Source organism: Mustelus asterias, chromosome 14 (genome assembly GCF_964213995.1).
Source record: "Mustelus asterias chromosome 14, sMusAst1.hap1.1, whole genome shotgun sequence".
NCBI classification, from domain to species: Eukaryota; Metazoa; Chordata; class Chondrichthyes; order Carcharhiniformes; family Triakidae; genus Mustelus; species Mustelus asterias.
Window position 1 is genome coordinate 55,435,274 of NC_135814.1, and position 17,504 is coordinate 55,452,777.

The 17,504-nt window shown below is 42.0% G+C and overlaps 1 protein-coding gene across 1 annotated transcript in view; it reads right to left on the minus strand.

Moving 5' to 3' along the window:
- The window catches only part of dnah9l (dynein, axonemal, heavy polypeptide 9 like), a 509,143-nt gene that overhangs the window by 272,824 nt on the left and 218,815 nt on the right, over positions 1-17,504 (minus strand). The window contains exon 40 of the mRNA XM_078227708.1: positions 9,017-9,149. Within this exon, the coding sequence (XP_078083834.1) occupies positions 9,017-9,149 (133 nt within the window). The remainder of the gene's footprint in view (positions 1-9,016; positions 9,150-17,504) is intronic.

Sequence of the window (17,504 nt, forward strand, 5' to 3'; positions counted from 1 at the left end):
CAAGACTGTGTCCTCAGCCCCTTACTATACTCTTTACCTACTTATACCTTTGACTGTGTGGTCAAATTCCCCTTCAACTAGATTTTCAAGTTTGCTGATGACATCATCGTTGTGGGTCGGATCACAAACAATGACGAGACACAGTACAGGAAAGAGATAGAGAATCAGGTGAACTGGTACGACGGCCATAATCTCTCCCTCAATGTCAACAAAACGAAAGAGATAGTCATCGACTTCAGGAAGCGTAGTGGGGGGCATGCCCCTGCCTATATATTTTTAAATTCATTCGTGGGACTTGGGCATCGCTGGCTGGCTAGCATTTATTGCCCATCCCTAGTTGCCCTTGAGAAGGTACTGGTGAACTGCCTCCTTGAATCGCTGCAGTCCATGTTCTGTGGGTTGACCCATAATGCCGTTAAGGAGGAAATTCCAGGATTTTGACCCAGCGACTGCGAAGGAACGACGATGTATTTCCAAGTCAGGATGGTGAGTGGTTTGGAGGGAAACTTGCAGGCAGTGGTGTTCCCATTCATCCGCTGCCCTTGTCCTACTAGACGGAAGTGGTTGTGGGTTTGGAAGGTGCTGTCTAAGGATCTTTGGTGAATTGCTGCAATGCATCTTGTAGATAGTAGCAGCAGTGTGTACTGAGCGTTGGTGGTGGAGGGATTGAATGTTTGTAGATGTGGTGCCAATCAAGCGGGCTGCTTTGTCCTGGATGGTGTCAAGCTTCTTGAGTGTTGTTGGAGCTGCACCCATCCAGGCAAGTGGGGAGTATTCCAAGACATTCCTGACTTGTGTCTTGTAGATGGTGGATAGGGTTTGAGGAGTCAGGAGCCTCTGACCTGCTCTTGTCACCACTGTGTTTATATGGTGAGTCCAGTTGAGCTTCTGGTCAATGGTAACCCCAAGGATGTTGACAGTGGGGGATTCAGTGATGGTTACACCATTGAATGTCAAGGGGCGGTGGTTAGAGTGTCTCTTATTGGCGATGGTCATTGCCTGACATTTGTGTGGCGCAAATGTTACTTGCCACTTGTCAGCCCAAGCTTGGATATTGTCCAGATCTTGTTGCATTTGAAGATGGGCTTCTTCAGTGTCTGAGGAGTCGCGAATGGTGCTGAATATTGTGCAATCATCAGTGAACATCCCCACTTCCGACCATATGACGGAGGGAAGGTCATTGATGAAGCAGCTGAAGATTGTTGCGCCTAGGACACTACCCTGAGGGACTCCTGCAGATGTCCTGAAGCTGAGATGACTGACCCTCTACAAGCACAATCGTCTTCCTATGTGCCAGGTATGACTCCAAACAGCGGAGAGTTTGCCCCCTGATACCCATTGATTCCAGTTTTGCTAGGGCTCCTTGATGCCACACTCGGTTGAATGTGGCCTTGATGCCAATGGCTGTCACTCTCACCTCACCTCTGAAATTCAGCTCTTTTGTCCATGTTTGAACCAAGGCTGTAATGAGGTCAGGAGCTGAGTGACCCTGGAGAAACCCAAACTGGGCGTCACTGAGCAGGTTATGGCTGAGCAGGTGCTGCTTGATAGTATTGTTGATGACCCCTTCCATCACTTTACTGATGATCGAGAGTAGACTGATTGGGTGGTAATTGGCCAGGTTGGATTTTTCTTGCTTTTTGTGTATAGGGCATATCTGGGCAATTTTCCACATTGTTGGGTAGATGCCAGTGTTGTAACTGTATGGAAGAGCTTGGCTAGGGGAGCAGCAAGTTCTGGAGCACAAATCTTCAGTACTATTGTCGGAATGTTATCAGGGCCCATTGCCTTTGCAGTATCCAGTGCCTCCAACCGTTTCTTGATATCACATGGAGTGAATCGAATTGGCTGGAGACTGACATCTGAGATGCTGGGGACCACCGGAGGAGGTCAAGATGGATCATTCACTCAGCACTTCCGGCTGAAGATTGCAGCGAATACTTCAGCCTTATCTTTTGCACAGATTTGCAGGGCTCGTCTATCATTGAGATGGGGATATTTGTGGAGCCTCCTCCTCCAGTGAGTTGTTTAATTGTCCACCACCATTCTCGACTGGATGTGGAAGGACTGCAGAGCTTAGATCTGATCCGTTGGTTGTGGGATCGTTTAGCTCTGTCTATCACTTGCTGTTTTTGCCATTGAGCATGCAAGCACTCCTTGTTTGGTAGCTTCACCAGATTGACACCTCATTTCTAGGTATGCCTGGTGCTGCTCCTGGCATGTCCTCCTGCACTGTTCACTGAACCAGGATTGATCCCTTGGCTTGATGGTAATGGTTGAGTTGGGGATATGCCGGGCCATGAGGTTGCAGATTGTGCTGGAGTACAATTCCGCTGCTGTTGATGGCCCACAGCGCCTCATGGATGCCCAGTCTTGAGTTGCTAGGTCTGTACAAAGTCTGTTCCATTTAGCACGGTGATAGTGCCACACAACACGATGGAGGTTATTCTCAATGTGAAGGCGGGACTTTGACTCCACAAGGACTGTGGAGACAAAGGACTGTGGTCACTCTTACCGATACTGTCATGGACAGATGCATCTGCAGCTGGCAGATTGGTAAGGATAAGGTTATTTCCTCTTGTTGGTTCCTTCACCACCTGCTGCAGGCCCAGTCTAGCAGTTATATCCTTTAGGACCTGACCAGCTCGATTGGTAGTGCTGCTGCCGAGCCACTCTTGGTGATGGACATTGAAATCCCCCATCCAGAGTACATTTTGCGCTCTTGCCACCCTTAGTGCTTCCTCCAAGTGTTGTTCAACATGGGGAAATACTGATTCATCAGCCGAAGGAGGACGGTACGTGGTGACCAGTAAAAGGTTTCCTTGCTCATGTTGAACCTGAAGCCATGTGATTTCATGGGGTCTGGAGTCAATGTTAAGGACTCCCAGGGCAACCACCTCTGCTGCGTCTGTCTTGCCGGTGGGACAGCACATATCCAGGGATGGTAATGGTGGTATCTGGGATGTTATCTGTAAGGTATGATTGCGTGAGAATGACTATGTCAGGCTGTTGATTGACTAGTCTGTGAGACAGCTCTCCCAATTTTGGCACTAGCCCCTAGATGTTAGTAAGGAGGACTTTGCAGGGTTTGTTTTGCCGTTGTCTATTCCGGTGCCTAGGTCGATGCCAGGTGGTCCGTCCGGTTTCATTTCTTTGTTGAGACTTTGCAGCGATTGTTACAACTGAGTGGCTTGCTAGGCCATTTCAGAGGGCAGTTGAGAGTCAACCACATTGCTGTGCCTCTGGAGTCACATATAGGCCAGACCAGGTAAGGACAGCAGATTTCCTTCCCTAAAGGACGTTAGTGAACCAGATGGGTTTTTACAACAATCGACAATAGTTTCATGGTCATCAATGGACTGTTAATTCCAGATATTTTTTATTGAATTCAAATTCCACCATCTGCCCTGGCAGGATTTGAATCCAGGTCCCCAGAACATTATCTGGGTTTCTGGATTAATAATCGAGTGATAATACCACTAGGCCATCGCCTCCCCCTTCTTTTATCAATGGGGAAAAGTAGAAATGGTTGAGAGCTTCAAGTTTTTAGCTGTCCAGATCACCAACAAACTGTCCTGGCCCCTCCATGCGGATGCAATAGTTAAGAAAGCCCACCAACGCCTCTACTTTCTCAGGAGACTAAGGGAATTTGGCATGTCCACTACAACTCTCACCAACTTTTATAGATGCACCATAGAAAGCATTCTTTCTGGTTGTATCACAGCTCCTGCTTGGTCCAAGACCGCAAGAAAGTACAAAAGGTCGTGAATGAAACCCAGTCCATCACTCAAACCAGCCTCCCATCCATTGACACTGTCTACACTTCCCGCTGCCTCGGCAAAGCATCCAGAATAATCAAAGACCTCACGCACCCCGCACAATACTCTCTTCCACCTTCTTCCGTCAGGAAAAAGATACAAAAGTCTGAGATCACGAACCAACCGACTCAAGAACAACTTCTTCCCTGCTGCTGTCAGACTTTTGAATGGATCTACCTTGCATTAAGTTGATCTTTCTCTATACCCTAGCTATGACTGTAACACTACATTCTGCACTCTCTCCTTTCCTTCCCTGTGTACGGAATGCTTTGTCTGTATAGCGCGCAATAAACAATACTTTTCACTGTATATTAATACATGTGATAATAATAAATCAAATCAAATTTTGAGCTGTTACATCTGATCTGAATCTATTTCATTTAGCATTGTACCACAATTGATGGTTCTATGGCCATGCTGCTACAGAACGTATCCGATGTCATGAATTTATCCTTGAAAAAAGAATTCAAAAGAATGAGAATTTCCTTTTGTTTTCACAGCCTGTAGTAAAAAACATGTGGCAGCATACAATTCACACAGGCTGTAAACTGTGCAACAAGCACTTACATAACTGATTTTTGAGGATTAAATTAATGGGGTGTCACTTAAGGAAGACTTTGGGTTAAAACTGTTTATGTGAAGGCTACATGCTACCTACTGGATCTAGATAAAAAGCAACTAAGGTACTTTAATATTCTTTGAGGGAAGGTCATGGCAAGTTACAGATTTGCCTCATTCAGTATTTTCTCAGAAATTTTTATTAACTCTTCTTACTTTGCCTAACTTGAGAAACATTTGAACTACTTCATACATTGTTTGGCCATGTATGGAACTATAACATTGGTGGTCACTACTTTGTCCACCTCCTTACAGTTCTTATTGGTGCCCAGTGGCACAATTGCAAACAGATCTTCCCCCTCTACCTGATTCCTCTCACAGCACTTCAGTATCAACTGAGAATCTGGTAGCTGTCTGTTATGTTGCCAGATCTTCTTTATTGTCTGAAGTTTATTTTCATGGCCAAACATGATGGCTGCCCTTTTCCTGAAACCTGAGGCTAATCCAAACAATTATAACGCAAGATCAATGTTCATTACATCAGATGGTGTGAATCTTGCTTTATATAACAAATGTGGCCATGTCACTGGCCCCACATCACAAGGAAAACAAAAATATGTGGTTAAGATTTTCAAAACTGATGGAGGTTTTTGTAAACAACATTTATATCCACCAGCCCGTGAGTACAGAACCAGACATCATAAATTTAACATTATCACAAGAACAAACAGCAAGTTTAGAAAAATTGATTTTACATAGATGATTATTATATCATAGAACACCCAGGCACTGGTGACAGTAGAATTCAATTTTGCTTTTAAAAGGGACAGGAATAAATAATTGAAAAATATACATTTACCAGACTATTGGAAAAGGTCAAAGGATTGGGAGTAAATGGGAACTTCCTTCAGTGAACCAGCATTGGTGCAATGGCCAAATTGCTTTTTAATGTGCAGTAAATATCTATATTTCTAGCCTATATACCTTCTGTGTTTGTTAAAAAAATTTAATTTTTTCTTAAGGAAATAAAAATCATAAAACACAGACCATTTTTTAAAATCCTGAAAAGCAGAATAATGCAATTTGCAGAAAATGCATATGAAACCAAATGTCTGCATTACATCCCACCAACATCACAGTAACTGCAACAATTTAATAAGCAATTCACTATCTCTCTCAGTGCAACTAGGGATGGGTAATAAATCTCTTGCCAGTGTCACTAATTTCCAAAAGACAAATAAAAAGAATGTCATTTTGAGGCAAAATCCTAAATAATGTATGGATCATCCAGTGTTCACTTTAGTTGAAAAGAAAATATTCACTGCTCCAATCCCTCCCCTTATTATGTTTCCCAATCTTAGTAATTATACAAGTGCAGGAACAGGAGAGCTCAGATAAAGCACATTAATGGATTTGTACCAGATATCATGGTCCTTCTCTCAGAAAAGCTGCTGCAGCTAGTCATTACAAAAATAAACTTATACATAAGACAACAGCTATGTATGTCCCAAAAAGTTGAACTGCAGACTAATGAAAATGATTTTAATGGCTGATTTCTAAGCAATTTATGTTATGTAGAACTTCATAAAGATTACACAAGTCAGATATCATAACTTAGAAACAATCAGCTACATCTTAAAACATATAACCACACATTTGTGCACAGCTAACAGTTGGCAAAAGTGGCTTCTGAGTCTTAAGTCATTCAACTTTGTCTTTCAATTGATTTGATTGCTTTGTATCGATAGCTTCCACACTCAGTGAAGAAAAGCAGATTTATCCCACAAAACACAGCAAGACTAGCATTAAAAAAAACTGGTGATTGGCATGTACTGTAACTGAAAACCAAACATATTGAACCAATGTGTTATGTTTACTTTGCAAGTAAGACTAGTAACAGCTATGTTTAGCCAGTGCAAAATTAGAGCTGGAGATAAAGCTGCCATGGCTTACAAAATTATACAGCCAGCTAGGACCTATCCTCTCTCTAATATTCTTATATATTTCCCATGTTTGTACAGAGAATTTCAAGAAAAGCAATGGACTTTCAATCTTGCAATTGTAATTAATATTTATATTTATTTAAGTTTGTCAATTATGCGAATAATTGGTAGCATAGTAAGTAATGTGGACAGAGCATGCAATTACAAAGAGATCTTGATAGATTAAATGAGTGGACAAAACTGTGGCAGATGGGTTTTAATGCAAATGTTAGATCATTCATATTAGACAAAAAAATGTTAGGTTCGAGTACTTTTAAAGCTAGGAATAGTGGAAGTACAAAGAGATTTATGGGTCAATGCACGCAGATCACTTGACTGTTGTAGACCAGGTACAAAAATGAATTTTAAAAAATAGAATATTATCCTTTAAAACTAGAGGGCTAGAAATAGGAAAGATGAAATTTTGCAACAGCTGTACAAACCCTGGTTAGACCACATCTGAAGTACTGCATACAAATCGGAGCACCGGAGAAAAGAGGTCTTAAAAGTAGTGCATATTACCCAAATGTTACCAAGGTTCTGTGTTATTTTATGAGGAGAGATTACATAAATCAGGATTATATTCTATGATTCACTGGAGTTGATGAGGTTATGAGTGATTTGATTAAGACTTTTAGGATTTTGAAAGAAATTGATAGGATGATGAGAAAGTTTTAGATGGAGGAGGAGTCTAGGTCAAAGGGATATAACCTTAAAATCAGAGCCACTTCATTCAGAACTTAGGAAAAGGTGGAAGAAGTGTGAACTCCCTTCCACAAAAAGCGTAGATGTTAACTCAATTAATAGTTTTAACTCAGAGACTGTTGCGGTATTACTCTGTAATCCACAGCAGGGAAAATCATGACATGTATTTTCCTGAATTTCCTACTTTCTGTGGCTGAGGAAGCCCTCCCAGTGACAGTATAGTTTCAGACCTTCCAGAGGAACATCTGACATGATCTTTATTGCCAGACAAATCCAAGAAAAATGTCGAGGATCTTTTCATTGCATTCATCGACCCTACGAAAGTATTTGACTCAGTAGGCTCTGTGGATTGTGCTCCAAAGATTTGGATGTCCAAGAAACTTCATCCCAATCCTACAACTGACTGATGTTGATAAAAGTACAACTGCCTTGAATGGGAGGTCTGAAACAGATTCAAATTCAAGATTCAATTTCAAAGCTGTATGATAACCTCGATACTATTTTCAATCTACCCAACTGTGGCTATTCACTTCATCAAAGATCACCCTCTGGTATATGTATTAAATAACACCTAGATGGAAAACTCTTTAACCTCAAGTCAGCCCTATGTCAAACTAAACTGACCCACTATTGACATACATGACCTAGTTTGGGGATGACTAGTGATATTGCCCATTCTGCATCAGATTTGCAAGCTACTTACAATCTCTTTAATTCTACGTTCAGGAGACTCAGCCTGTCCTTGAATGTTGCTAAAACGAAACTCATATCATCCACATCTGGTCAGCAAAATATTCCACCTCCCATATATGTTGGAGGAATATATTGAGAACTTCCCATAGTTGGCAGCCACTGCTCTCAAAAGGCCACCTTTGACGAGGAGACCTAACATCAGTTCAGCCACACCAGTCCAGCCTCCTACAAACTACAAGTGTTTGACAACAAAGACCTCTGCAAGTTAACAAAAGAACAGTTGTCATCACCACACTCTTGTACTGCAGTGAGACCTGGACCATGCATCAGTGGCACATAAGTGTCTCCGCTGCACTTTTGGATTCCAGGGAAGGACACCGAACAAACTTTGGTGTCCTTCTTGAAGCCAGCTCCACAAGCATTCAGGCAAAACTCCTGCAAAATTAACTATGATCACACTGTATCTGAATGGCCGAAAAATGTCTCCCTCACCAGGTCCTGTTTTCTCAACTCTCTATTGGCCAATGTTCCAGGAGAAGACAAATAAAATGCTTCAAAGGCACTCTGAAGCTCTCCTTGAAACTCAGCAGCATTCACATTAATGACTGGGATGAGCTCACTACCAATTATTCGAAATGACAACTTGTCCATCAAGTTGCATCATGCTTTGAATCCAAATGCCTCAATGATGACACAGAGAAGTGGCAGATAAGAAAAGAAAAAGGAACAAATCCTGATTGCTGGATCCCACTATCTTGTGGGACATCCTGCACCATGTGCTCAAAAATCTGCAGGTTGAAGATCAGCCTGTTCAATCACATGAAGACCCATGCCAGGAACCCATGACCCTGAGTAGACATTATCCTCGAATTGAGGGGCAGCTGACAATAAAATAGGTTCCAAATTACGGTTACCATGGGTTTAAGCATATCATTCAGGCTCAGCACTTAACAATAAAATAATCAATGTCTGATAAAAAAGGTCTCAAATTATATTTTCTTCCATCTTTCCTCTATAGCATTATTTTATGAGTGGAATCCATCTGGTCTCATCAGCAGCTTATTCAATCAACTGCAAAATCTGTTGTTTTGATAGATGCACAATAAAGACTAGGATATAGACCTGAGAAGCTGAAATATTTTTATCCATTGAATAATTACGTAAATGGAAGTTATGTTCATCCACTGATAACTTAGGAAAGAAAATCACCATTATATATATTATATCCAAAGCTTTATTTTACTATTTAATTTTACTTACCATCCTTCCATTCACGTGTAGCAGGGTGCAAAAATCCAAAAAGTTCATCTGTGGTCACGGCCTTGGGGTTTATGTCACACCACATTGGCTTTAACTTCATATTGGCATAAGTCCTGTGAAGAGTCCTTAATATCTGTAGACGTTAGACACGTTCAGTTGTTTATATGCTTGTAGCTACAGAATACATTCCTATAGATTCTTGTGTATTGACTTCACCAATTCATAGAATATTTACAGCACAGAAAGAGGCTATTTGGCTGGTCATGTCTGCACCAGCTCTCCAAATGAGCAATTTATCAGGTGTCATTCCCCCAACTTCTCCTTATCATAGAGGTGTACAGAAAAAGGCACCTTGGCCTATCGCATCCATGGTGGTCAAAGACAAATCACCTATTTTAATCCCATTTTCCAGCACTTGGCCCTTGGATGCATTGGCATTGCAAGGACGAATCTCTGCCACCACCAGCCTTTCAGGCAGTGAGTTCCAGACTCCTTTCACTCTGAGGTTGAAAATGATTTTCATCACAAAACACTCCAAACCTCTTGTCCTAATCTTAAATCTATGCCCCAAGTCACTGATTCCTCCACCAAGGGGAAAAATTTCTTCATGTCTACTCTATCCATGCTCGTCATACTTTTATACATCTCAATCAAACCACCCTCAGTCTCCTCTGTTCCAAGGATCAACCCAGCCTATCAACCTCCTCTCATAACTAATCCACAGAAAAATAGGTGCAGAAGGAGACCATTCAGCCCTTCGAGCCTGCACCACCATTTAAAATGATCGCGGTAGATCATGCACTTTCAGTATCCCACTCCCGCTTTCTCTCCATACGCCTTGATCCGTTTAGCTACAAGGGCCACCTCCAGCTCCCTCTTAAACATATCTAATGAACTGGCCCCAACAACTTTCTGCGATAGAGAATTCCACAGGTTTACAACTCTCTGATTGGTAAAGTTCTTCCTCATCTCAGTCCTGAATGGCTTACCCCTTATTCTTAGACTGTGACCTGTAGTACTTCCCTTGCCCAACATCGGGAACATTCTTCCTGCATCTAGCCTATCCAGTCCCATCAGGATTTTATATGTTTCTATGAAGTCCCCTCTTATTCTTCTAGATTCCAATGAGTCCAGGCCCAGTCGATCCAGTCTCTCTTCATATGTCAGTCCTGCCGTTCCAGGAATCAGTCTGGTAAACCTTTGTTGGATTTCTCAATAGCAAAAATGTCCTTCCTCAGACTAGGAGACCAAAACTGCACACAATACTCAACGTATGGCCTCACCAATGCCCTGTATAACTGCAGCAAGACATGTTTTACTCCTATACTCAAATCCTCTTGCTATGAAGGCCAGCATGCCATTAGCTTTCCTCACTATCTGCTGTACCTGAATGCCAGCCTTCAGCAACTGTTCCACCATGACACCCAGGTTACGTTGCACTTCCTCTTTTCCTAAACTGCCATCATTCAGAGAATCTTCCTTCTTGTTTTTGCCACCAAAGTGGATAACCTCACATTTATCCACATTATATTGCATTTGCCAAGTATTTGCCCACTTAGCCAGCCTGTCCAAGTCACCCTGCAGCCTCTTAGCATCCTCCTCACAGCACATTCTGCCACCCAGCTTAGTGTCGCCTGCAAATTGGAGATATTGCATTCAATTCCTTTGTCCAAATCATTAATGTATATTGTGAACAGCTGGGATCCCAGCACTGAACCCTGCGGTACCCCACTAGTCTGCCACTCTAAAAAGGGCCCGCTTATTCCCACTCTCCTCTTCCTGTCCACCAACCAGTTCTCTATCTACGTCAATACATTACCCCCAATACCATGAGCTTTACTTTTGCTAACTAATCTCGTGTGGGACCTTGACAAAAGCCTTTTGAAAGTCCAGATACACAACATCCACTGGTTCACCCTTGTCCACTCTACTGAAGCAAAACTTTTCAGCCCAGACAACATCTTCGTAAATTTCCACTGGACCCTTTTCAATGCTATCACACCCTCCTGTAATGTGGATTCCAGAACTGCACATAATACTCTAGCTGTGGTCTCACCGATGATTTATATAGTTCCAGCATAATGTCCCTGCTCTTAAACTCTATGCCTCAGCTAATAAAGGAAAGTGTACCATATATCTTCTTAGCCACTTTATCCACTGGTTCTGCTACATTAAGGGCCGTAGACATGCACACCAGGGTCCTTCTGATCCTTGGTGCTTCCTAGGATCCTGCCGTTCATCATGTATTCCCTTGCCTTTGTGTTCTGTCCAAGAGCTTCACCTCACAGTTATTCAGATTCAATTCCATTTGCCACTGATCAGTCCTTCTCACCAGTCCGTCTATATCCTCCTGTAATCTAAGACTATCTTCCTCACTATTTATTATCCAACAATTCTCGTATCATCTGCGAACTTACTGATCAACCCTCCTACATTTAAGTCTGCAACATTTATATAAACCACAAACAGTAAGAGCCCCTGCAGGACCTCATTGGACACAGTCTTCCAGTCAAAAAAACACCTCTAAACCATTACCCTCTGCTTCCTGCCACTCAGCCAATTCTGGATACAATTTGCCAAATTTCCTTGGATTTGATTTATTATTGTCACATGTATTAGTTTACAGTGAAAAGTATTATTTCTTGCGCACTATACAAAGCATACTGTTCATAGGGAAAGAAATGAGAGAGTACAGAATGTAGTGTGACAGTCAGCTAGGGTGTAGAGAAAGATCAATTTAATGCAAGATAGGTCCATTCAAAAGTCTGAAGGCAGCAGGGAAAAAGCTGTTCTTGAGTCGGTTGGTACATGACCTCAGGCTTTTGTATCTTTTTCCAGACGGAAGGAGGTGGAAGAGAGAATGTCCGGGTGTGTGGGGTCCTTAATTATGCCGGCTGCTTTGCCGAGGCAGCGGGAAGTATAGACAGAGTCAATAGATGGGCGGCTGGTTTGTGTGATGGATTGGGCTACATTCACAACTTTTTGTAGTTCCTTGCGGTCTTGGGCAGAGCAGGAGCCATACCAAGCTGTGATACAACCAGAAAGAATGCTTTCTATGATGCATCTGTAAAGGTTGGTGAGAGTCATAGCTGACATGCCAAATTTCCTTAGTCTTCTGAGAAAGTAGAGGCATTGGTGGGCTTTCTTAACTATAGTGTCGGGATGGGGGGACCAGGACAGGTTGTTGGTGAACTGGACACCTAAAAACTTGAAGCTCTCGACTCTTTGTACTTCGTCGCCATTGATGTAGACAGGGGCATGTTCTCCTCTATGCTGCCTGAAGTCAATGACAATCTCCTTCGTTTTGTTGACATTGAGGGATTATTGTTGCCACACCAGTTCACCAGATTCTCTATCTCATTCCTGTACTCCGTCTCGTCATTATTTGAGACCTGTCCCACTACGATGGTGTCGTCAGCGGGAATTTGGCCACACAGTCATGGGTGTATAAGGAGTATAGTGGGGGCTGAGAACACAGCCTTGTGGGACATCGGTGTTGAGGATGATCGTGGAGATGTTGTTGCCTAATCTTACTGATTACGGTCTGTGAGTTAGGAAGTTCAGGATCCAGTTGCAGAGGAAGGAGCCGAGGCCCAGGCTACAGAGTTTGGAGATGAGTTTCATGGGAATAATGGTGTTGAAGGCTGAGCTGTAGTCACTATATAGGAGTCTGACATAGATGTCTTTGTTATGTGGATGTTCTAGGGTTGAGTGCAGGGCCAGGGAGGTGGCGTCTGCTGTGGACCCGTTGCGACGGTAGGCAAACTGTAGTGGTTCCAGGTATTCCGGGAGGCTGGAACTGATTTGTGCCATGACTAGCTTTTCGAAGCACTTCATAATGATGGATGTCAGAGCCAGATCCCATGGGCTCCTCTTTATCAAAAGCCTTGCTGAAGTCCAAGAAGACTATGTCAAATGCATTGCTCTCATCTACACACCTGGTCCCCTCTTTGAAAAATTCAATTCAGACATGACCTTCCCTTCCCAGGCACAGCTGTGTGTGTAAGTTTTTTCTAACTAATGGAACTCATCTTTACACTCATGACTGTGCTACTGGTATGTTTGGTTGAGTTTATTTGCATAAGCATTCATGGGATAGTAATGCTTAAATTGTGAGCCATAACAAAATAAGGCATGGGCTGTTCAAGTTAATGTTCTAAATGGTTTATTGCAAACTGTTCTTGATTAATCCCTGCCTCTCCAAATGCAGATTAATTCTATTTCTCAGAATTGCTTCCAATAGTTTCCCCACCACTGAGGTTTCCTGATTTATCCCTTCCTGCCTTCTTGAATAACGGTACCATATTGACTATCTTCCAGTCCTCTAGCACTTCTCCTGTGGTCAGAAAGAAATTGAAAATTATTGCCTGTGCCCCTGCAATTTCCTCCCTTGCTCACTCAACAGTCTGGGATATATTTTATCCGGCCATGGAGATTTATCTACTTTTAAGCCTGCCAGATAATTCAGAACCTCCACTCTGTTTATGATAATTTATTTAATTGTACACAATCCTTCTCCCTGATTTCTATTCTCATATTGTCTCTCTCACTAGTGAACATGGACACAAAATATTCATTTAGAACACTACCCATGTCCTCCAGCTCCACACACAAATTACTACTGTGGTCCTTAATAGGCTCTACTCTTTCCCTAGTTATCCTCTTACCCTTAATGTACTTGTAAAACAACTTTGGATTTTTCTTTATTCTACCTGCCAGTGTTCTTTCATGTCCCCTTTTTGCTCTTCTAATTTTCTTTTTAAGTTCCTTCTTAGACATTCTATACTCCCTTAGGGCTTCTGCTGTTTTGAGCCCTCAATGTCTGCCGAAAACCTCCCCTTTTCTCTTTATTCAATGCAATGTATCCCTTGATATCCAGGTTTCACTAGATTTGTTGGTCCCACCCTTTCTCTATATTTGAACATATTGGCCCTGTATTCTCCCTATTTCCTTCTTGAATGCATCCTACTGTTCCATCACAGATTTACTAAAAGTGTCAGCTCTCGGTCTACAAGTAACTGCACTGTTTAAAAAGAAATATTAGGCTATATGAGATCTTTGCATCATGGCAAGTGTTAGGGTGCTGGCCAGAACCCAAATTACATTAAGAAGCAAAGCTAGACCCCAACAATTTTTCCTTTTTGGCATAAATGTGAGGATAGGATATTTCTTTCCAGCAATAATTCCACTGACAAAGTAGGAATCTTTTATAGTGAAACACACTTTATTTAATAACACAGTTTAAATATAACTCTAACAAATGAATCAGCTGAACCATTAACAGTTGAACAATAATTTAAAAATGAAAGTAAATAACTTTACTCTCTAGCTTATGACTGTTCCAGATCCAAATAAGCCTCATTCAAGCATAGATCAAACCCATTTTTAAAAAGCATTGTTAGCAAACCCAGGCATACTTGCTTTAACTTTTCTTGGAGATTTCAGAAAGAGATACGAAGCCTCTAAAATCCTTCTAACTTTAACCAGTCTTCAGCTGCATCTAACTGCTCTCTGCAAAAGCTTTTCTCTCTTTGCTTTAGGCCCAGCTCTAAACATTAACCACATCATCACATTACCTTGTCAATCTCCCGAATCAGAAATCCCAGGGGAAGGTGAGTAAACAAAATTCCATTAGCTATACTTAAAATAAATACTTGCAAGGTTGAAATTAATAATTATTCTGCTCTCCCAAAATCTGAGCTGCATTCCTCCAGACATACCAACTGCCGGTAGAATAAAACTGAATTTTTAAACATTCCCCTTGAACATAAAAAACAATATATATCTATTACACTATAGATGCACTACTATCATCACACAATTGATACAGTTATGAGTTTTTCTATAATTAAGGATTGTCATTGTGATTGTCATCATATTGTTCATTGAACAAAATTTTTTAAAATTTATTTCCCTTTTTAAATTAATTTTATTTTCTGATCCTTTCATGGTCTTTTCCTATCATTTTTTAATCTTGGTCCAGCCAATGAGATCTGTATAAAAGAAATCTGGATTCACTTTTCCATCATTTTTCCTACTCTCCTGTGGAACTGTTTTGCTTCAGATTAGCATCTCCTCTTATGGTGAACAGCGCACTTTTGACAAATTAAGTATGAACTCCTGTCCTAACATTCCATCGTAGAGGATGTTTATGAAAAATCACTGAAGCATATGTTTTTAGATTTTGTCGTTTAAAAAAACCATCATACAAATAGTCATCGAACATGCCATCCTTAAAAACCACTTCCTCATCATAGATTTCACAGTCTGCCCACCTGGCTTCAACTTGCCACTCCAACAGTGGGCACTCCTCAACCATTTCCACACTGGCTGAGGCCTTTGTGCAGCAAATTGGCACAAGTGAGGCCTTGCAGGAAACCTGGACTTCAGCTGTGATGCATCCCAATCAATGGCTCACATCACTGAAGACAAAATTCAGCAGAGGGTTCAAAGGGCTCCATTTAGTTACTATGGAAGCTATTGCCTAGCTTGGTGGTTACTGCATAAACTAAAAAAAATGCAAAGGGTGATTAATGTATTAAGGGACCACATCTTGATTTGGGTAGCAATGGATCAGCACTCTTGCCACCTATTAGTACCTGGCCTACACTGCGGAAGCCAATGATCCTATTAGTTAAGCAAATTCAAGAACTCCGCACTTTTATTTATATTTATTCTTTTGTGAGATGTGGGTCTCACTGGCAAGGCCAGCATTCGTTGCCCATTCCTTCAATTGAGTGGCTTGTCAGAGGACAGTTAAGAGTCACACAAAAGACAGAACTTCAGGTAAGGATGGCAGATTTCCTTCCTTAAAGGGCATTATTAAATCAGATAGGTTTTTACAACAATTGGTCAACATTACTAAGACTAGGTTTGCAAATCCAGATTATTAATTGAATTTAAATTCTACCAGATGCTATGGTAGGTTTTGAACCCTTGTCCCTAGAGGCTGAGTCTCTGAATTACTAGTCTGATGACATTACCACTACACCACCATCCTCCCTGGTATCACAGAACCAAATACCACCAGTAATGTGAAATCGTGTGGCTCCTGGACCATTGGACCCACAGTTTGCATCCTTAATTAAATTTTGAGGGATAATCTACAGGCAAGATACCTAGTCAGCACCCTTGTCCAACAAAATCATCGATGTGGTCTGCATTTAAGAAACACATGTCCCATCAGGTGAAGCTGGGAGGTACAGGATAGACAAATGGTGGGCAACCTGTGGCACGAGGGTCACATGCGGCCCACCTGGGTTCTGAGCGCAGCCCAGACATTTTGTTGACCTTTGCCCATGCGCAGGGCTGCCAAATTCCACTCGTTTCTGTCCACATGGTTCTTTTCTTACTGGTATGTCTAAAATGACTCGCACGTAAAGCAAGGGCACATGAAGTGAGGTGCGTGCTGATTCCACACAATATTGACTGTGTGAGCCATGCACTCCCTCTGTGTCCAATCAAAGCCTAAGTATGCCCTTTGTTTTTACCATTTGAAGTTGATGACAGTTGTATTGAAATTGTGATTATGCATTTTCTATAACTCATTTTGAAATATTCAGCATGTATTAGATATATTGAATCTCATTTGTGGGGTCATGGTTAGTGAACATACCACACTTCAATCTTGTGGCCCACTGAGATGATGGAGGGCCACTCATGGTGCCCACTCACTAGTCTAGGTTGCCCAACACTGGGATAGATGGTTTCGACTTGATATGCCATATTACACACCATAAGAACGGCTGTGACCACAGTTGTCCAAGCAACCAATGCCAGCACAGTTCATCTGTTCCTCATTGAATACTATGATATCATCAAGGTTGTTGCCTTCCGGATAGCAAAAGTCTGCAAGCTCCTTAGCACTTTTTGGGGCCAATGGGTTTTTCCAATCCTACCAGCTCCAGCTGTCAATGCTGGAGACTTTAATAGCCTCCACATAGGCTGGGGCTACCAAGAGGTTAATGTAGATGGTGAAAAACTTGCAAAATAGATCTCACAGCATGATCTTTCTCTTATTTATGATCCCAAAAAGTCTGGAACATTCACTCTGTTAGGTGAAAATGTGACTACTCTCCTGATTTGCAACTGGACAGTTCATTACACAGCAATCCATTCCCAAGTCCTACCCAATTTTCCTAGCACAGGCCATCTCTGATTGGCCTTCAGGAGGGTAAATGCAATATGCAAGCTACTAGAGAAGGCCTCTTCCAACCCAATTCCAAACTTGCCCTTATTCAATGGCCTCCTCAACCCACCAGCTTTCCCTCACGCTACTCCATATAGTTAAAGACATCACAGCTGAGGACATATAGCAGGAGGATTGGCAGGGAAAAACATCCAACAGAAATCACTTTCACATCATAGACCCTACAGCTTGTCCACGTAGCTTTGATCTCCCGTGATGACAGTGGGCCCTCAAACTTTTCCAGACTGGCCTAAGTCTCTGTATAGCCATCCAACATCATGGGGTTATGAAGTCTATCCG